Source organism: Oncorhynchus mykiss, chromosome 23, assembly GCF_057628025.1.
Source record: "Oncorhynchus mykiss isolate SJ-2025 chromosome 23, ASM5762802v1, whole genome shotgun sequence".
NCBI lineage: Eukaryota > Metazoa > Chordata > Actinopteri > Salmoniformes > Salmonidae > Oncorhynchus > Oncorhynchus mykiss.
Window position 1 is genome coordinate 5,921,250 of NC_143044.1, and position 21,975 is coordinate 5,943,224.

General features: G+C 40.0%; 1 protein-coding gene across 4 annotated transcripts in view; it reads right to left on the reverse strand.

Moving 5' to 3' along the window:
• inpp5a (inositol polyphosphate-5-phosphatase A) overlaps positions 1-21,975 on the reverse strand; it is a 192,264-nt gene that overhangs the window by 116,588 nt on the left and 53,701 nt on the right. For all 4 annotated transcript variants that reach the window (XM_036960462.2, XM_021580257.3, XM_021580259.3 and 1 more), the window contains exon 2: positions 740-781. In XM_036960462.2, coding sequence (XP_036816357.1) covers positions 740-781 — 42 coding nt within the window. The remainder of the gene's footprint in view (positions 1-739; positions 782-21,975) is intronic.

Genomic DNA, 21,975 nt, shown 5'->3' on the forward strand with positions numbered 1-21,975 from the left:
GAGGAAAATATGTAAAGAAAATATTCGAGAAAAATGTAAATCCAAGACATTCCATTTAGTATATGTTAAGTTTTGTATGATAACTAGCTAGGTGGCTAACATTAGCTAGTTGGGTAATGTTAACTAGGCTAGGGGTTAGGGTTACGGTAGCTAAAAGTGTTAAGGTTCGGGTTAGGGGAAGGATTACCTAACATGCTAAGTAGTTGCAAAGTAGCTAAAAAGTTGTAAGTTGTTGAAAAGTTGCTAATTAGCTGAAATGCTAAAGTTGCCCATGGTGAGATTCCAACTTGCAACCTTTGGGTTCCCATCCACCCCGACTGACCACCCTACTTTTGTTTTTTGCCTTAAGTAACCATCGGTCTTATGTAACCATACCAACCATAACATATCATACTAATTTGCGTGCCCCGAATTGACTTATACTATGTTACGTATAGTCTATGAGACCGGGCTGGTGCAACAGCTGTCTGCCTGTCTATCTGTCTATCTATCTGAATTGACTTCCCCTGCTAGAGTGGAAAAAGTTGTGGTTTTTCAGATGTTCCTATGTAGATCAAAGGTAAGATATGACACAGCCTGTGCTCTTTTCTCCTCAAAGCAACTATCACTCACTGAGTCAAACACAGCCACATGACTACGATAGAGCGCTAGAAATGCAAAGAGCAGATGGGCCTAGAGAAGAGTTGTACATGTCTGTATTCAGCACTGTGTCAATATGAAGAGGATAGGTTCAACGTACCTGGTAGAATTCCCGCAGCCATGTCTTCTGTAGGTTATCAGGCTGAAAACACAAGATAAACTCTGTCAGTCAGGTCATTTTGACATGTATTTTATATTTTTATATGACTGTAGAAAAAAATTACTTTGTCTATTCTTGAAAAACATGATTTCAACCTTAAATTCCTATTACTAGCGACTCAAATAAGAACTTCCAGTATAAAAAAAAGAATTCCTCTTGATCAAAAGAGGGTCATACCAGCAATGCCATAATAGAATAGATCTCAACAATATTACAAAAATGACTTTGGGTCTGCTTCAACAGCTTTTACAGGTAGGTAACTATTGTTAAATGAGAACTGATTTCAAATTGTAACATATTATGCAAATGTGGTATGTCCAAACATGAATATTCAATTACATTGAAATGAATGTGTTTTCAGATTGTGTTAGTGTAATGTCCTTCTTAACTTGTTATGGCTGCAATCCCACTAACGGGATAAGTGTCATCAACAACCGCTGAATAGCATAGCACTACATTCAATAAACATTATTACAAATATTTATATTCATGAAATCAGAAGCCTTTTGTTAATCCACCTGTTGTGTCAGATTTTGAAATGATGCTTTACAGCGAAAGCAATCCAAGCGTTTGAGTAAGTTTATCGATCGCACGACAAAACATTAAGTACACTTAGCATCAGGTAGCTTGGTCACAAATCAGAAAATCAATCAAATTAATCGTTTACCTTTGATGATCTTTGGATGTTTTCACTCACGAGACTCCCAGTTACACAACAAATGTTCCTTTTGTTCCATAAAGATAATTTTTATATCCAAAATACCTCAGTTTGTTTGGTGCGTTATGTTCAGAAATCCACAGGAAAGAGTGGTCACGACAACGCAGACGAAAATTCCAAATAGTTTCCATAATGTCCACAGAAACATGTCAAATGTTTTTTATAATCAATCCTCAGGTTGTTTTTAAAATATATAATCGATAATATATCAACCGCAAATGTCCTTCACAGTAGGAGGGAAAAGCAATACCTATCCGAACGCTGTTGCGCGAGCAAAACTCATGTGACCACTTGACGCGATGTTATCGTTCTGGCAAATTTTTCAAAATAAGCCTGAAACTATGTCTGAAGACTGTTGACACCTTGAGGAAGCGATAGGAAAAGGAATCTGGTTCATATCCCTTTAAATCCAGCAAAGGGAGGCTATGGAACATGGAGTTTTCAAAATAGAAGCCACTTCCTGTTTTGATTTTCCTCAGGGTTTCGCCTGCAATATCAGTTCTGTTATACTCACAGACAATATTTTGACAGTTTTGGAAACTTTAGAGTGTTTTCTATCAAATACTAATAATAATATGCATATATTAGCAACTGAGACTGAGGAGCTGGCCGTTTACAATGGGCACCTTTTCATCCAAGCTACTCAATACTGCCCATGCAGCCATAAAAAGTTAACTTTCAAATGATTGAGGTTTTCCACCATGTTTCTACATTTTCAGACAATACATGACAGTGATGTTTTTTTTTTTTTTTTTTTACTATTATAGGCATTATTTTATAGGCCTCTTTTCATCTGAATATTAATTAATTGACCACATGGGTCATGAAATGTGGTTTAACCAATTTGTTATTAATATAGTGTGTTGTCAACAATTCAAATTATATTTTTCACCAGATTTAACCCATACTTTTTACTGACATTCACTAACATTCAAAAGTTTGGGGTCACTTAGAAATGTCCTTGATTCCATGAAAACATACATGAAATGAGTTGCAAAATGAATAGGAAATATAGTCAAGACGTTGAGGTTATAAATAATGATTTTGAATTGAAATAATAATAGTGTCCTTAAAACTTTGCTTTCGTCAAAGAATTCGCCATTTGCAGCAATTACAGCCTTGCAGACCTTTGGCATTCTAGTTTCAATTTTGTTGAGGTAATCTGAAGAGATTTCACCCTATGCTTCCTGAAGCACCTCCCACGAGTTGGATTGGCTTGATGGGCACTTCTTACGTACCATACAGTCAAGCTGCTCCCACAACAGCTCAATAGGGTTGAGATCCGGTGACTGTGCTTGCCACTCCATTATAGATCGAATACCAGCTGACTGCTTCTTCCCTAAATAGTTATTGCATAGTTTGGAGCTGTGCTTTGGGTCATTGTCCTGTTGTAGGAGGAAATTGGCTCTAATTAAGCCAGGGTATGGCATGGCGTTGCAAAATGGAGTGACAGCCTTCCTTCTTCAAGGTCCCTTTTACCCTGTACAAATCTCCCACTTTACCACCACCAAAGCACCCCCACACCATCACATTGCTTCCACCATGCTTGACAAATGGTATCAAGCACTCCTCCAGCATCTTTTCAGTTCTTCTTTGTGATCCGAACACCTCAAACTTAGATTTGTCTGTCCATAACACTTTTTTCAATCATCCTCTGTCCAGTGTTCTTTTGCCCATCTTAAACTTTTCTTTATATTGGCTAGTCTGAGACATGGCTTTGGCTTTGCAACTCTGCCTAGAAGGCCAGCATCCTGGAGTCGCCTCTTCACTGTTGACATTGAGACTGGTGTTTTGTGGGTAGTATTGAATGAAGCTGCTAGTTGAGGACTTGTGAGGTGTCTGTTTCTCAAACTAGACATTCTAATGTACTTGTCCTCTTGCTCAGTTGTGCACCGGGGCATCCCACTTCTATTCTCCACTTTCTGGAAGACCGAGTTTTGAAATCAGTGGAACGTCCGGTGGAAGCAGAGTATGATAGTAAAGACAATTCTGGCATTTGATTGCAAATGTGTGGAGGGAGACAAAAAGAGAACAGACAGAAGGCTGTTGTATAAAACACGTCTCCGGATTACATCTTCAAACTAAGGGCAACCATGGCCTCCGTGACAGAGAGGGAGATGAGTTCATCCATGTAAACAGGTAAGAGAGTCTAGATAGAAACTTATAATAAAAGTAACATTTTGCTAATTGTCAGAAAGTTGTTTTGTTGTAAGTTAAAGCATACTGATAGCTAGCTAGCTAAAGTTACATGTATAAACTGTGTAGTAATATTATTCATATCTCAGAGCCATTTGCATTGCTAGTTATAGTCTAATGTTAGCTAGCTAACTAACATTGAACCTAGTTGGATAGCGTTAGCTACCTGCAGGGTAGTAACGTCATGAGATAGGTATATGGTTTAATCTTTAGCTAGCTAGCTGTCTAAACAAAAGTCTCCACTAATGCAAGTAACCATTTCACTGTACCGTTTACACCTTCTGTATCCTGTGCACGTGAAAAATAAATGTCGATACAGTGTGTGTTTACCAGAGAGGGTAATGTGAATAACAACATGACCTGCACCAAAGTCAAATAAGGATATAATGTTAGGCCAACGATAGTGTCCAAGTTCTAAGATTCTCCGGTAGAATGCTCTGCTTTTATTTCGTCACACTCAGAACGGTAAGATATTTTCTGTAATTAGCTCGCCATTAACTTGTAAGTAATGATCTTGTGAGTTCATTTTAATGTAATAATGAATCAAAATGAGCTAGAGTTAAGACGATGTCAGCTATATGGTATGGTCATTATTTGAACTGGCTAATCAGCCAACTTAAAACTATAAACGAACCTAAACCTTGTTTAGAAAGTTGCCTTTAGTTGACTGGTTTGTTAGATTGACATAGTAAATTCATTTTTAAACTGATGGGTTTATTGGTGTTAAAATACACCAGGTATGCTATTTTGTTTTTGTGTTCATGCTTTTTCATAACGACAACGACAAGTTTGACGTAGACAGTAGAATGTTCACGATGTCCCTGCGACAACTGTCTACAGACATGTAGATAGACGTAGTATTAAACAGTCTTTAGTTATGAAATCTTTGGTTGTTTAGTACACTACCATACACACTCTGTTTAGCACATGGCCTCACATGTGAATCCTTAAAGAGATGGGTGGGGATAACGCTTAAGAGGGTGTGAACCATGCGGAATGGGTGTAGACAAAGAAGAGCTCTCCAGTAGGTGTACCAAAACATTCAAGAGCCATTTTCTCAAAAGTGGGGTTACAAGTTTATCAACTTCCAAAGTAGAATTACTTTCCCATTGTTCCTCAACTGCAGTGTATGATATACAATTTTCTAGCCGAGTCTCTACTTTTATCCAATGTAAAAACACACCATTTCAAATGTTGCTACATAAGACCAAATCGTCAGTCACATATGGTTAAGCACATTTTTACATTAACTATTTATTGTAATATTCCTACTCTTCAAGGTCACTACTAACAGGAATGGTGCAATATTAATCCCTCACCAACTGAATTCCTGCCTTTTTATCCCATTGGTGATGATTGAGATTTCTTACTGCCCTCTGAGTGGGCAAAGTTAAAGTGCCATGACACATAACTGCAGCAACCGATCGGGTACAAATTATGCTAATTGATGCAGGAGGGCTGGAGGAGTTGACCAATCAAGGTCAAGTGAAAATGTTTTTCAAAATCCATTTGAAAACATGCTCTACCAGCTGGTTGAGAATAGGGTTAAATGACACATTGTTGAGAAACGTTCTGTTCTCCTCCCTTTTTCTCACTGTTGCAAATACACTCTCATATACTTCTCTCACACAGACGGGCGGGAGGCAGGTAGCCTAGCGCTTAGAGCATTGAACCAGTAACCAAAAGGTCGCTGGTTCGAATACCCCAGCAGACAAGGCGGAAAAATATGTCAATGTGCCTTTGAGCAAGGCACTTAACCCTAATTTGCTCCAGGGGCGCCATACTATTATGGCTGACCCTGTAAAACAACACATTTCACTGCACCTATATGGTGTTTGTGATAATAAAACATATATTTTATTTTTCTTGACACACACACGTCTAACAAATGAGGGGACGCTTAGCATTCAGTCTAATCATGGTAATACACAGGAAAATAGCCTAGTGGCATGCGGCCGATTCCATGGAAAAGTCAACCTGAGCATGTCCAAATAAAGTGAGTCATTTCCAAATAAAACCATGTTCATAATCATCCTGAAGGTCTATATGTACCGACCAACTCGATTTGGTTTTATGTAGCAACATTTGAAATGGTGTATTTTACATTGGATAAAAGTAGAGACTCCGAGCTAGAAAAGTGTATATTCATACACTACAGTTGAGGAACAATGGGAAAGTATCATTCAGCATCATTCACACCCTCTTATGCTTTAGCCCCACTCATCTCTTTAAGGATTTGCACGTGAGGCCATGTACTAAACAACCAAAGACTTCAAGTCTAAAGGCTGGTATATACTATGGGTGTTTTTGTAAATTTAAAAGTGTGCTCTGGGCATTCGAAAACTCAGTGCGCTGTCAGATTGTCTGTTTGTAAATTGAGTGTTTCACTCTTGAAGTGTTCACTGGACGCTCTGGCAGAGGAGTAGGGTTGATCCAAGCGTTCTGTCCTAACAGCAGCACTGTTGGCTAACGCTGGCTAGCTACTTTCAGAGACAAATGAGAGAACAGCTCACTGACCATTTTACTTTCCCTAGCAGAGATGGTTAGGCTTTTTCTATGTTATCCAGGGTGTTGGTGACTGCAACTATGATGCAGGCAAAAATGTAATTATGCTTTTTGCCAACGTTTACTGACACCGGCCATATTCAACAGATGTTGAGCTAAGAGATAAATGTGAGATAAATGTGTCAGTTATTCTGAGAACGAATTCAACAGTTGTCACAGTGACATCATGAACATTCTATCGAAATGGTTACTTGCATAGTGGAGTTTTGTTAAGTCATGTAGCTAGCTAGCTAAACAATGAACCATAATCCCAACTCATTACGTTACTACCCTGCATGAATCTGCAGGTAGTTAATCAACCAGGTTCAATGTTAGCTAGCTAGCATTAGACTATAACTAGCAATAGCAAATGGCTCTGAAATACGAATAATATTACTACACATATCATGCACGTAACATTAGCTAACTGCCTAACAGTACGCATTAACTCAAAATAAAAACAACATTATGACAAAATCAGAAATGTGTAATATCTGAAAATATTAGTTAGCTAGACTATCTCACTTGGATGGACACTTCTCCCCCTCTGATACGGATGCCATGGTTGCCCTTAGTTTGAAGATGTAATCCGGGTGTTTTATACAACAGCCTTCTGTGTGTTCTCTTTCGACTCCGTTTGCATATTTGCAATCATATTCTCCATCCCCTTAGCTATCATACTATAATTCCACTTATTTCAAAACTCGGACCTCCAGAATGTGGAGAGCAACACTTCTGCATTTCTAATACGTGATATTTTTCAAAAAAAAGTTGTGTTAGAAAGGATTACCTACACATACTGACCAGCTCAATTAGACAGAAGAGTGCTACATGGCAGACCAATCCAGTAATCTCTCGGCATGTCCAGCCCACTCATTATCTCAGCCAATCATGGCTAGCAGGAAGGTTGCTCTTTTTTTCTATGGCTAAACCAACTAGGCTCGAAATGTACATTTTGTATTCATATTTACAGATGGAATACAAGTTTGTTATTAAGGCACATGGAAGTTCACGTTCTAGAAGGCATATCTGGCAAAAAACGCAAATTGTAGTGACACGCGACATTCGCATAGTTTCCTGAAACGAGTCACATATGTTGGAGTGTAGACTTTATTTGAAAAGTTTAAATAGGAAATTGTATGACTTTTAACCATTACAGAGCAGGACGCCAAGTCTAAAAAAATACTTTTCAGTCAATCAAATTTCATGGCTTTTAGAAATGGCTCACAGAGCTTGTTTTTCCATTCACAACTGTCATGTTAGTTATGAAGTTGAGATGTTAATGAAGCAACACAGACAAAATTAAAGTGCTTTTGTTTGTGAGTTCTACATTTCTCTGGAGTATAGGTGGTGACCAGGACAGGCAATGTAACATACTGTACATACTTTTTTAAAGATTTGTTTTTGTAAAACATAGACCTTCCACTGGAGCATATTAAAACTCTCTCACGTAAAGCTAATTTTCATCCAAGTTTAATACGGTCTATAATTGTTTCTCTTTTCATTGTCAGTATTGTTTTCAGCATCATGATATCAGTTAAATCCGTAACGGTCGTCAATGTGAGAGATATTGATGTATCATATCTTAGCTTCAGAAGCTTGTGCATTGACCAAATTGTGTGTGCTTGCTCTGTGAATTATTTTTCAGACTAACTGAAGCAATTGTTGATATCTTGAAAATGTTTATGTTCCTATAGCTAAGATCATCTTAGAACACACAGTGGGGGTCCGAAATGATTGACACCCTTGAAAAGATGAGCAAAAACGACAGTATAAAATAAATAATTCTAATACTGAGCTATATTGTGTGCTTTAAAAAAAAACACACGCACACACACACAGACACAGACACAGACACAGACACAGACACAGACACAGACACAGACACAGACACACATACATACATACATTACATACACATGAGATTTTGCTTAACAAGTAATACTTTATGGTCATATGACACGAAAAGAGAGGTATTTGGACATGCACACCAGCGGTGGGTTAGGCCTTTAAAAGAGCAATGCATATGCAGAAAATACCTCATCCCTAATGTATAATATGGTGACAAATCTTTGATGTTATTGTGGTATTTTGCTTCCTCTGGTCCTGGGACCATTGTTACGGTTACCAGCATCTTGAACTTTACCAAGTACCAAGAAATTTGTGACTTGTTTCAGGAAGCTAGGTGTATGTCGCACGTCACTACTTTACAGGAAAGGCATTTGAATGTCATTATTTTCATTTGATCAAAATAAGGTTTGGGGCAGAAATTCCTTCTGAAACATGTGAACATTCATGTGCCTTGATAACAAACTTGTATGCCATCTGTAAATACACATTTCCTTTGAAATGGCTATCCATGTGTTGACCTAAGACTTAAACTACAAACTCAAGAGTTTTGATATGTTCATGTAACATCCATAATGCTTCTTATTTGCTTTTATGTTTCAAACATGTCACTATTTTGAAGTCTGCTCTTTCGGGTATAACCCCCCCCACACACACACACACACAGTTTAATTTATATTTTTTTTGTCCATTTTGAGAGACATTAAAGTTGGAATTGTACGTGCATATATGATGTCCATAATGCCGGAAATCGCCCATACACAGTATAAATCTATTAGACCTATAATCTGTTTTAACAGAGCCGCCTAACATCAAATCAACTACCTTTCTCCATGGGAAGGCAATATCCATGCAGTCTGCTGCTCTGGCTCTACTGTCCATCTTTCAAACAGATTCCCATTCACTCTGCCTCTCCACTCTAAAAGGCCATTCCCAGGGAACCTGGACTTCATTTCATTTGTGCTGTGGTGGAAATAAAGCCCAGGGCAGTCTACCATTTAAGGAAAGATCTCCCCATGTCGATAACTGGGCTCTGATGAACTGGTGTGTTGTGAGTTCATTCTGCAGCAGAGAGACTATATTAAGAATGCTGGAGAAAAGTCAAGCCCTGCAACTGGTGACTTCAGAGTACTGTACAGTAAGTAGTAGGCTGCGGTGCAATACCCCTGGAAAACATTAACAGGGGAGAAAGCATACCTTTACATTCTTAAATCTTAAAGACAACAAAAATGTCACCATGGCAACCATCTTAAATCAAAAACGTCATGTTATGCAACATCGGCCCACTGTAACCATCCATGAGGCCTTTGTTATCCTGTTAAAAACACACTATGCTTATCCTTGAACCTACTGTCAAATTTGATCTGAGGCTAGCATTTCCCCACACGTGCTCTAGCGGACCGTCACTAGGGGGTCCGTCGGTCTGTTGATGTTTCAGGGAGTACCAGAGCCTCTCCAGAGCCAGACAGAGTACACTGGCCACTGAGGGAGAGAAAGTGGCCTGGCAAGCTAGCATCAGCATCATGGCCACTATAGGGCCGTATGTTTGGTGTGTGTGTGTGTTTGGAGAGAGCCAGAGCGCCATCTGTGTCCCACAGGTGCCAGGGTGAGAGATGTGGTCCCGGACCCAGCCAGATCACAACATAGGGCTATATAAGGACATGAGCACTGGACCCTGTCATTAGTCACACAGGAAGAGAATGAGAGAAAGGAGAGAGAAAGAAAAGAGAGAAAAAAACATAGAAACACAGAAGTAGTGGGGGTCTCACAGTGAACAAGTGTCTAAAGCCACCTGACTGTCTGTTTATGGTGTTTGGATTAAACGCAGTGACCCCTGTGTGGGGACAGGTCAGGTGGACCAATTGTCACCCGTGTACAGTATAGTGTGTTCGCACGTGTGTGTGTGTGTGTTCGCACGTGTGTGTGTGTGTGTGTGTGTGTGTGTGTGTGTAGTTACATGTTTGACTGGTTTTAACAAAGTCACCCCTCTTTTCACTTCATCTCCCCTAATACCACCATCCATTGTGTGTACACCATGGTCATCCAGTCCATTACTAACTAGGGCTTATTCTCTATTTATAGGTCTTTCTATTGTTTAGTTCCCTCTAGGATCTGTGATAGTGGACCGCTCTGCCATTTGAAAGGGTTCCATCTGTGTATAACAACCATGTACACACAAATAGTCCACCGCAGTAGTTATACTGGGCTAATCAATGCGAGTCTGTCTATTAAAACTCTACAGCTTAAAAAAACCTTGCATGAGCCGTCCCACTTGGTACATCTGCAGTGTGTTCACAATGAGCCAGCTCTGGCGTAACACACTAATGAGACAATAAAACCTCAACTGTTGACAGTCCTCCAAACAAACCCTAGAGTAAATCAGGACTTGAAAGTACCCATTCTAGAGATCTAGAGGAAAGAGAAAACAAAGCCCAACTAATTTCAGGTGGCCGGGCAGGAACTCTTTCCTAGCTTGAGGCAACTAGGATGATGAACCATCTCTGATGGCTGTGATGGTCCTGAGGAACAGACAATGAATGACCTTGGCATGTTTGCCCTAAGGAGAGCCAGCCCACCCCCCTCCCTCCCTCCCCCAGGCCCTCTGCAATGTGAAAGAAAGAGAACAGGGCTAAAGTAGGAACATTTTGGGCTTCTCCTAGGTGATCTAAATGTGAGCCCTGCACCTCGGTACCCTCCCACAGCTTATCAAAAGTTAATTGGCAATTAATTAGAGACGGGCTACACTGGCAGACAGAGGGAAAGGAAGATCTATTTTTATTTATCTTTTTTTACACCCCCTCTCTTTCTCCTACCTTCTCCCTTTCTTTCTTTGCCCATCTCTTCCGTTCTCTCGGCCGCTGGCCTGCCTCCAAGACAGCACGGGGAATTAAATATTCCACTCTGGTTTTAGTGAAAATCTACTTCGGTTGTCGTCAAAGTGGTAAATTCTTAAAGCGACTATAAAAGTACTAGATGCTCAGTGTTGTCAAGCGTGAAAGTATCCTCACAGAGAGAGAGAGGCAGTGGTCAAGAGCACTGACAGGCAACCTTGAACTGAGCTCAGCAGCACAATGGTGACGCAAAAGACGAGTACATAATTCAGCAGAATATAAGCAAGTTTGTAGGAACTTATAGGGTTCAGTTCACAAAGAACATCAGAGGCTACAGTAAGCGAAAGCATACTTTAAAAAAAAAATTGAGACAAAGATAACTTTCTTGGGTTTTCGCTGATCTTTTCCACGGAGTAGCTATCTAAAGCTTCATTATTAAACAAGTCAAAAGAGGTCATCTATACGAGCTCGTCACCGCATGTAACTTAAACTGTATATAATAAATAATAAACTTGACCATGACATTTTGAGCCCAACAAGTAAACCAGAGGTCATGACCCCCTGTTCCAGGTATAACAGAGCCTCCTCATGCTGCTTCCCTCTGAGGCCCTTCTCTCTGTTTCCATGGCATGGCGTGCCTGGCTCGGACATAAAGCATGTAATTTGAGATTTGTGGAGATGAGAAATTACGGCATGGTTCTGCCCATCAAAGACCGACCCGCTGATCAGCTGGGAACACATGGTCACCACATGAGCCTCATAGGTCACTCAATCATCCTTTCTCCCAGGTTTATTTTCCTATTTTCCTCTCCCTCACTCCATTTCTCGCCTCTGTTATCACTTTTGTCAAATCTGGGCATGTTGACGATCGCTCTACTTCTTCCCCCGTACTTTGCGCCTTCTTTCTTGATAATCGTCTAACTCTCTTATTCGCATCACTCTTGCTCTCTGTGTTCTTTCCTCTTTTCTTCACGTCACCGGGTGAGAACGTGAGGGTCGGAGGAGTTGTTTACGTCCATGTGTCAGGAAGAGGTGAGAGACATGCAATAAAACCATGACTGGAGTTATTTTTGCACTTTCCGCTATAAAAGAGTACAGGCTCGACAAGGCCATAATCTTTGAGTCTCAAATCCTTTCACGACTGCCCAATCCCCATTCCTTGCCCTCCCCTATCCCGAGACCCGTAGCCAGCACATTCACCCCTTTGCATCAACCACTGTAGAATACAACCACAGCAATGGGATAGGAGTACAGTACAGGAATCCAAGCAATAGGCCACAGCTGCTTGGATGCACAATTTTGGAAGACAAGTTGTCCATACTAAAGAGAGGATGGTCTTAACTTTGTTGGTATAATTTCTATTTTTAAACAATAATTATTGAGCTCAAAGCACACTGCTTTACAATCAAGATATCTGATGTGACTTGTTTCAGGAAACTAGGCTTATGTCGTGGGTCACTACTGCACAGGAAAGCCATTTGAACATAAACTTTTTTTTTCTTCTCAAAATGCGTTTTATTGGCAGAAATGCCTTCTGGCACGTGAACTTTCATATGCCTTAATAACACAGTTGTATGCCATCTGTAAATACAAATACAATTGTTAAATTACGAGCCTAGTTGGAAAAAGTCAGCAATCTTCCCTCTTTGTCAAGATTGGCTGAGATAATGAGTGGGCTGGAAATGTTGAGAGATGAACTTGGATTGGTCTGCCATGTAGCACACATCGGTCTATAATATAATATGTGTAGGTAATCCTGTCTAATGAGGCTTTAAATAAATAAAAATATTGCGTAGCAGAACTGCATAGATGTTGCTCTCCACTTTCTGGAGGACTGAGTTTTGAAATCCACTTTCTGGAGGACCGAGTTTTGAAATCAGCGGAAATAGAGTATGATAGCTAAGGAGATTGAGAAAACACCCGTCTCCGGATTACATCTTCAAACTAAGGGCAACCATGGCACCCGTGACAGCGAGAAGCATCCATCCATAGTCTAGCTAGCTACATTTTAAGATATTACACATTTAGAATTTTGACAGAAAGCTAGCCATATGTCTTTAAAAAAAGACTCCACTATGCAAGTATCCGTTTCAATAGAATGTCACTTCGACAACTGTTGATAGACGTGGCTGGTAAATTTGCTCTGGCTGTCTACTCCAATTTCAGAGCACTCTCATCTGTGTGTGCCACAGCAAAGAAGATCTGACGAGTTACGAACACTCAACAGCCGTTGTATATAGCCTGGCTCAGGAAATGTTGGCAAACAATGTTAATTGTTGCCAGCAGCACAGTTAGTGTACCAACGCTCTGGATAACATAAAAACAGCCGAACCAACTCTGCTAGGGTGAGTAAAATGGTCAGTGAGCAGTTCTCTCATTTGTGTCTCAGGAAGTAGCTAACAAGCTAGCCAACCTTAGCCAGTTAGCTTGGGTGCTTGACTGCTGTTGGGACAGAACGCTCAGATGAACCCTTAAAGAGATTGTTGGGGCTAAAGTTTAAGAGGGTGGGAACGATGCTGAATGGGTTTTGACAAAGAGCTCTCCAGTCGGTACCAAAACATTCAAAGGCCATTTTCTCAAAAGTGAGGTTACAAGTTTATCAACTTTCAAAGCAGAATTATTTTCCCATTGTTCCTCAAATGCAGTGTATGACATACAATTTTGTAAGTCTGTGTCTCTTTATCCAATGGGAAAAAAACATTAAAAATTTTGCTACATAAGATCGCATCAAGGGGGTTGGTCAGTGTGCGAAATTGCGCATCGGCCATTGCAAGTGCACTAGGCCTCATAGCAACATTACATGTACTATTAGATTAATAAATGCCTACTAGCAGTAGGTTATATTTAAAGTTTGAGATTTAGCTAATGTGTTTTGAGTTTCCACTTCCTCAGGTGGTGAATTAGCACGAATTGATACAGGCCTAAATAGAATTTTAGCACAAATAAAGATGAAGGGAAATTTATGTCTATTGAAAAAAATATATATATCTGGAGCCCTATATCACACCTGACTAACATTGAGCGAAGTGGAGTCTTTTGTTTAGACTGGTAGCTAAAAAATTTATTATAATACTAACCCATAACTACAGTACAAACAGATTGTCATAGTTAGTACAGCATTTCATGCATGGTGGCTATGAATCTGCAGGAAGCTAAAGCTAACCAACTAGGGTCAATGTTAGCTAGCTAGCAAACATTAGGCTATAACTAGCAATCCAAACGGCTTTCTGAGATACAAATAATATTACTACACAGATCATAATGGTAGCTAGCGAGCTAACAGTACACTTTAACTTGTAATGAAAACGAAATTAGTAACGTATAATATCTGAACATTTAGCTAGACTCTCACCCGTATACATGGATGACCACTTCACGGCAGCGTGTCTTTTACGTTTGGTTCGTAGCAAGCTACAGCTTGTATAGCCATTATGTGAAGTCACTCCGGTTCACACTGACCATGTGCAGAAAGTTAACTTCTTCCAACGGATCTTTGTCGATAGCGCCTGCTAAATTCTGGGCAGCAATGTTATTGAGAGCAGCAGCAACACTTTTGCAGTTCTCCATGGTTAACGTTATATCTTTCCAAAAAGCCACGGGAGTAAGGATCATCAACACATATTGAGCAGCTCACGTTATAGACAGAAGCATACTACAAGGCAGACCAATCCGAACTCATCTCTCGGCATGTCCAGCACATCCATTATCTCAGCCAATCATAGCTTGTGGGAAGGTTCCTGCCTTCTTCCATGGCTAAACCAACTAGGCTCATAATTTAACAATTGATTTCATATTTACAGATGGCATACAAGTTCATTATTAAGGCACATGAAAGGTCACATGTACGAGAAGTCATTTCTGCGAGAAAAAAAAAGCATTTTGAATTTTTTTTAAATTAGATAACGTTCAAATACCTCTCCTGTGAAATAGTGACATGCGACATACGCCTAGCTTCTTGAAACGGGTCACATACAGTTGAAGTCGGAGGTTTACATACACTTAGGTTGGAGTCATTAAAACTCCTTTTTCAACCACTCCACAAATATCTTGCTAACAAACTATAGTTTTGGCAAGTCGGTTAGGACATCTACTTTGTGCATGACACAAATTTTTTCCAACAATTATTTACAGACAGATTATTTCACTTATAATTCACTGTATCACAATTCCAGTGGGTCAGAAGTTTACATACACTAAGTTGACTGTGCCTTGAAACAGCTTGGAAAATTCCAGAAAATGATGTCATGGCTTTAGAAGCTTCAGATAGGCTAATTGACATAATTTGAGTCAATTGGAGGTGTACCTGTGGATGTATTTCAAGGCCTACCTTCAAACTCAGTGCCTCTTTGCTTGACATTATGGGAAAATCAAAAGAAATCAGTCAAGACCTCAGAAAAAAAATTGTAGACCTCCACAAGTCTGGTTCATCCTTGGGAGCAATTTCCAAACACCTGAAGGTACCACGTTCGTCTGTACAAACAACAGTAAGTAAGTAAGTAAGTAAGTATAAACATCATGGGACCACGCAGCCGTCATACCGCTCAGGAAGGAGACGCGTTCTGTCTCCTAGAGATGAACGTACTTTGGTGCGAAAAGTTCAAATCAATCCGAGAACAGCAGCAAAAGGAACTTGTGAAGACGCTGGAGGAGACAGGTACAAAAGTATCTAAATCCACAGTAAAATGAGTCCTGTCGACATAACCTGAAAGGCCGCTCAGCAAGGAAGAAGCCACTGCTCCAAAACCGCCATAAAAAATGACTACGGTTTACAACTGCACATGGGGACAATGATCGTACTTTTTGGAGAAATGTCCTCTGGTCTGATGAAACAAAAATATAACTGTTTGGCCATAATGACCATCGTTATGTTTGGAGGAAAAAGGGGGAGGCTTGCAGGTAGAAGAACACCATCCCAAACATGAAGCACAGGGGTGGCAGCATCATGTTGTGGGGGTGCTTTGCTGCAAGAGGGACTGGTGCACTTCACAAAATAGATGGCACCATGAGGGGGACATTTAGGTGGATATATTGAAGCAACATCTCAAGACGTCAGGAAGTTAAAGCTTGGTCGCAAATGGGTCTTCCAATTAGACAATGACCCCAAGCATACTTTCAAAGTTGTGGCAAAATGGCTTAAGGACAACAAAGTCAAGGTATTGGAGTGGCCATCACAAAGCCCTGACCTCAATCCTATACAACATTTGTGGGCAGAACTGAAAAAGTGTCTGCGAGCAAGGAGGCCAACAAACCTGACTCAGTTACACCAGCTCTGTCAGGTGGAATGGGCAAAAATCCACCCAACTTATTGTGGGAAGCTTGTGGAAGGCTACCTGAAACGTTTGACCGAAGTTTAAAATTGTTTAAGGCAATGCTAACAAATATTAATTGAGTGTATGTAAACGTCTGACCCACTGGGAATGTGATTAAATACATCACTCCACTATTATTCTGACATTACACATTCTTAAAATAAAGTGGTGATCCTAACTGACCAAAGACAGGGCATTTTTACTAGGATTAAATGTCAGGAATTGTGAAAACTGAGTTTAAATGTATTTAGCTAAGGTGTATGTAAACTTCAGAGTTCAACTGTATGTAAAAACAAAACAAAAAATGTCAGTGTTCAATCAGCTTTCTTCGTGGAGTGCCTTTGTTACAACTATTAAACAGAAAGCATATTTGTTGGAACACGGTAACTGCTTTTTAATAACGACAAAATAAAATACCCCTACCACCAAGACGGATGGTCAGCAAGACTTGCGTCAAATTATGAAACCTAAACATAATTTTAAGCGATAATAGGTACGTAGTATAGGTACCGGCTTGTTCTATCCAAATGGGGCGGTCCCTTCCTCTCTCCGGTCTCTTCGTTGAATTTGGTGGCGTGGGCACCTGCTTAGTACGCATCGTTCTGGCTTTTTTTTGTTGCCTAGATCACAGAGGTGTAGGTTCAGACAGAGGCTCAGAAACAGAAGAATAATCAGAAACGTCATGATTAATTTCTTCCCACCATCTGAAACATTTTCATTCAGATTTTGTAGCAACGCTAACGCAGCATGTGCATCCATTCGTCTTCTTGCCATTGTAAATTAGACAGACGCTCTCACTGTGAGAGTAGACTTATAAGACTGCTTGGATTCGGTGGACTGGAATAGGAATACATCAAAACAACAGAATGGCCCGCCCTGTTCATCATTCACAATTGGTGATTACATAATTATGCATTGTTCGCTTTCCCTCGTTCATCAACTCACCCATTCCCCCTCATCATACTTTACGTCATCCGTTATATTTGTGAAATTAGTTTTAGAATAGTTTATGTTCAGTTGAGGCAATTAGCGGGATGATTATAAACTGGGCAGGGTACCTCCAGCTGTCAGGAGAAGGAGAGGATCAGGCCCTACTGTCGGGAGGAGGGGAAAACCATTCCAAAAAATGCCATGCCCTCCTAAAATTGGTTAGACTTACAGTTCTGACGGATGGGGGCATAACTTTAAAAATGTCAGATAATGAAAATGTTAGGAGCAGTCCAAATCAGTGCTTTAGCGGTTCTAATGTAACCGTAAAGGCCGAGTGACTAGGGGTTTCCTTCACAATGTTGCATAATCATTTGCTATCGTTATAGAGCAGCTCATTATAGAATTAATTAGAACAGACCCACTCGGAGACCATTCGGAATTAACCTCAATGAGCCCGCCTCCTCTGGGTCTCCCCACCCAACTGACAGGGTGGGGGACTAGGGGTCTGGAGGTAGACAGTATGGAAGAGGGTAGAGCATGGGTCTAGCTCAAATGGTCTCGTCGTCTCAACCCCTTCATCTGCGCTTATTGAAAAAAGACAGACAAGTGATGGTGTAAACTCATCATTAGGCTGGCTTTCATCTGGTCAGTTCTTTAAATATCAGCACATTGTAGAAGAGAATAGATTTTTGTTAATTGAGAAAGAGCCCTTGGCCCCTGTACTGTATCCCGGGAGGTGGAGGACTAGTGTACATCCTTTCAGTAGAGAGACTCCCACTGTAGACCTCAGAGAGAATCAATAGTGCAATTAGCTAGGCTGAGTAGGTGAGTGTCATGCGAACAGGAAATTACAGCAAAGAGAACAACAACAGCTGTGTGGTGACTGGTGAAGGCGGATACAGGCTCAGTCTCACAACATCGTCTCTACAGCAGCACACATGACTGTTCTGCCGCAGTAAGACTTCCCCTGTTTATTTTTGCCAAAAATGAATACAATAGCCATCACAGCACAAAAAAAACACACTAGACCAGAGAATGACACTGCTAGCCACTTGTGATTCAACACAGATGCTAGGTCTCCCACAATCAATATGCTGCAGCTACTGTATCTAAGAAATCACCTCTGCCTACCACAGTAAGGTGGAAACGAAGACGTCAAAACAAAGATTTAAAAGACATACAAGGCATCAATGAGCATTTTTTCCTCACAGTAAATAAGTGGCTGAAATGTCAGTAGTTTCACTCTCTATGCCCACGTTAAACAAACAAGCAACAGGAAACCCTGTCATACAGCATCTATCAGACATGCATTTAGTCTTACAGTAAATAAATGCTTCAATCAGAAGCTTTACACATGGAGACCCATGAGTTTAAAAATATGACAGAGGCCTGTGAAAGTCCAAATGAATGGTGTGTGTCATTTAGCTTATGAGAGCTCGAGGAGCAGGCATGTGCATACCACTCAGCTCTGGGCACAAGAGACATCTAAAGAATAACCACAACTCTTCCAAAAGACCTGGGTTCAAACAACTTAAAATCCTTTAAATACATTGAGTGTTTGCTTTAGCCTAACTGGAGTGCCCGGTGGGCGGGGTTTGCAATTTTGGGACTTGTCAATTGGTCCCATTGCAACAGGCATGCTTAAATCGAGCACAGCTAAAGTATTTGAAGTGATTTCAAATAGTATTTGAACCCAGGTCTGTCTCCTAGGAGGATCTAAGACGACCATAGATAGCACATAAGACAAGAGACTGTGAGAAAGTACTGAGGATGTGAGGTCAGTCGAGGTCTCCGCAGTGTCTGGAAGCTCACAAGCCCATTCATTATCCTATACACACAATGTATGGGAGGATTGTGTAATTAAAGGGTGTCACTGCGACAGACTGTACAGCTGACAGGAGAGCTGCTTGGTTTTTAGATCTGCTCTTACAGGGACTCGTGAAAAACAGAACAATCTCAGTTTTTTTCCACAAACATTTTTCTTAATATTAACAAATTTGAAATATATATTTTGTTAGACCAAAGTATCAGCTATCACACCATTTCACAGGCCTCTGTCATAAAATGAAACTAACTGGATTTGTCAACTCCATGTAGTTTTAGAACATAAAAAAATTTATAAAGAAAACATTATCCCTCAAGTCAAGAGAAAATACTTCAAACAAGTGATTAAAAAAAAGTGTTTTCTTAATACTGACAAAACATCTATATTCAAAGGGTTAGCCATCAGTGACGGAGTTGACAAGCCACTGACAGAGTCGACAACAGATACTCAGAACAGACATATTTTGGCATCTAATTAATTTATTTTTTTAATTACAAGACAAACATATGGAAAAGTATTAATTTGAAAATAAGCAATAAAAACAACCATTCTAATAGAACTTTCAGCACTGACGGAGTTGACGTTCCACAAAAATTTGACACAGTTTACATTTTACTGAGTTTTCTTCTTAATTCAAGTGTTGTACAAAGTAGCAATTTTGTTTAGTTCATGAACTTAAAACCTAATTAAATAGAATATGCCTTTTGGTTCAAATATGTTACATCTTAATCTAGCAGATGGAGTTGACATTTTATGGTTGTGACCATGGTGATTTAAATAGTGTTTGTTTAAATCTATAAAAAGTAGAGAACTTTACTGACTAAGCTCAAATCAAATAGCTCAGACACCCATACATACCCCACAAAACCCACCAGAGGTCTCTTCGCGGTCCAAGTCCCCCCAAAAATTAACGGCAACGCACACTTTTATACAGTACCATGATCGCATGGAACTCCCATCTTCAATTACTCGAGCAAACAGCAAAATTACCTTTAAAGAAAATGGATTAAACATTCCATGGCACAACAGGGAATGTAATTCAAAAAGCTCAGATATGCGAGTGCTTATCTTCTTTGCGGATGCATGGTAACAGTTGAATAAGATGAGAAATTAGAAGAAACCCGCACACTGCTCAAGAGCAACAGGGACTGAAATGACACTCAAACATGCACACAATCTACACGAACGTTCTTTAGTTGTGTTGTTTGTATATCGTATTTTAAATTTGAGTGACTGTTCTCGTCTATCAAGCTTTTGTTACTTGTCGTGTTCTATGTTTTTGTGTGAACCCCAGGGAGCCGAATAAAACAATACATCAATAAAACCATTCAGAAGGCGGCATGCTTAGGTGACTCATTCTTTAGCAAGCTGTGTCTAATGTAACAAAATCCGATTACACTTGTCTTTACTAAATTTACCCATTATTCTTAAGTCTTCCCGGCCCATTTGTTTTTAGAATGCCCTCGTCTTTTCCTATTAACTATGCTTGAGAGATAGGGTTCAGGGCTCAACAACAAATAGGCCTACATTCTTAAAAGAGGGTCCATCTTGAAATAGTTCTCCTGCGAACATTGCCCAACCGAACCAGGCCATGATCATTATCAGTTAAATGTCCTGGTAAAAAAAAAGTAAGCATCTTAAAACAAAGGTGTGGTTTAAGCTTGGGCGGTATACCGTATACCAGGGTATTTGGAAAAAGCCACAGGATGTTGAAACTATTTCTTTGAAGTTTAAATAAATGGGAATATTTGTAGTTAATGTTTAAGTAAATACCTGCAGTGAAATTGTGCAATATGTTAGGAGACAAAGAACATTGCATTCTTCATTTCACCTGTCACATTATTATGTAGCTTATGGTAGCAGACAAGAAGTACATGGCTGAGCTCTAATCACCACTTCAATAAGTCAGGATTCCTATTTGACTCAGCCATGCTTCCTTGCCCGTCCAACATTTCCTCATCACCCACCCCTTCTAATATGACTATCCCCGAAGCTTCTCCCTCTTTTTCCCCTGCCCCACAACAAAGTTTCTCCCTGCAGGCAGTCACTGAGTCCGAGGTGCTAAAAGGAGCTCCGGAAACTTGACCCCAAAAAAACATCTGGGTCAGATGGTTTAGACCCCTTCTTCTTTAACTTCTCTAGGGTAGGGGGCAGCATTCTGAATTTTGGAAGAAAAGTCTGCTACTCAGGCCCAGAAGCTAGGATATGCATATAAATGGTAGAGTTGGATAGAAAACACTCCAAAGTTTCCAAAACGGTTAAAATAATGTATAACAGAACTGATTTGGCAGGCAAAAACCGGAGAAAAATCCATCTTTAAAAAAATATATATATTTTTCTATTGAATGCCTTTACAGTATCTATTGACTTAAGACTCAAATTGCACTTCCTATGCCTTCCACTAGATGTCAACAGTCATTAGAAATAGTTTCAGGGTTCTATTCTGAAAAATAAGGGAGTAAGAGCACTCTGAATGAGTGGACCCTACAGTGTCCCAGAGCTTTTTCATGCGCGAGACCGAGAGCGCGCCTTTCTTGTTTACCTTTTATATTGACAACATTATTGTCCGGTTGAAAAATTATTGATTATTTTGGCTAAAAACGACCTTAGGATTAATTTGACATGTTTCTAAGATTTTTCGTCTGCCTGTTGTGACTGCGTTTGAGCCTGTGGATTACTGAAGAAAACGCACAAACGAAAGGGAGGTTTTTGGATATAGAGACACTTTATCGACCAAAACGAACATTTATTGAGTAAATTAAGGTCTTCTGAGTGCAACCATATGAAGATCATCACAAGTAAGTGACTGACTTGTGTAACTCCTCTACTTGTCTGGTTACTGTTTGTAATGATTTGTCTGCTGGGCGCTGTTCTCAGATAATCGCATGGTATGCTTTCACCGTAAAGCTGAAAGCATACCATTTTGAAATCTGACACCGTGGTTGGATTAACAAGAAGTTTCTTTAAACCCGTGT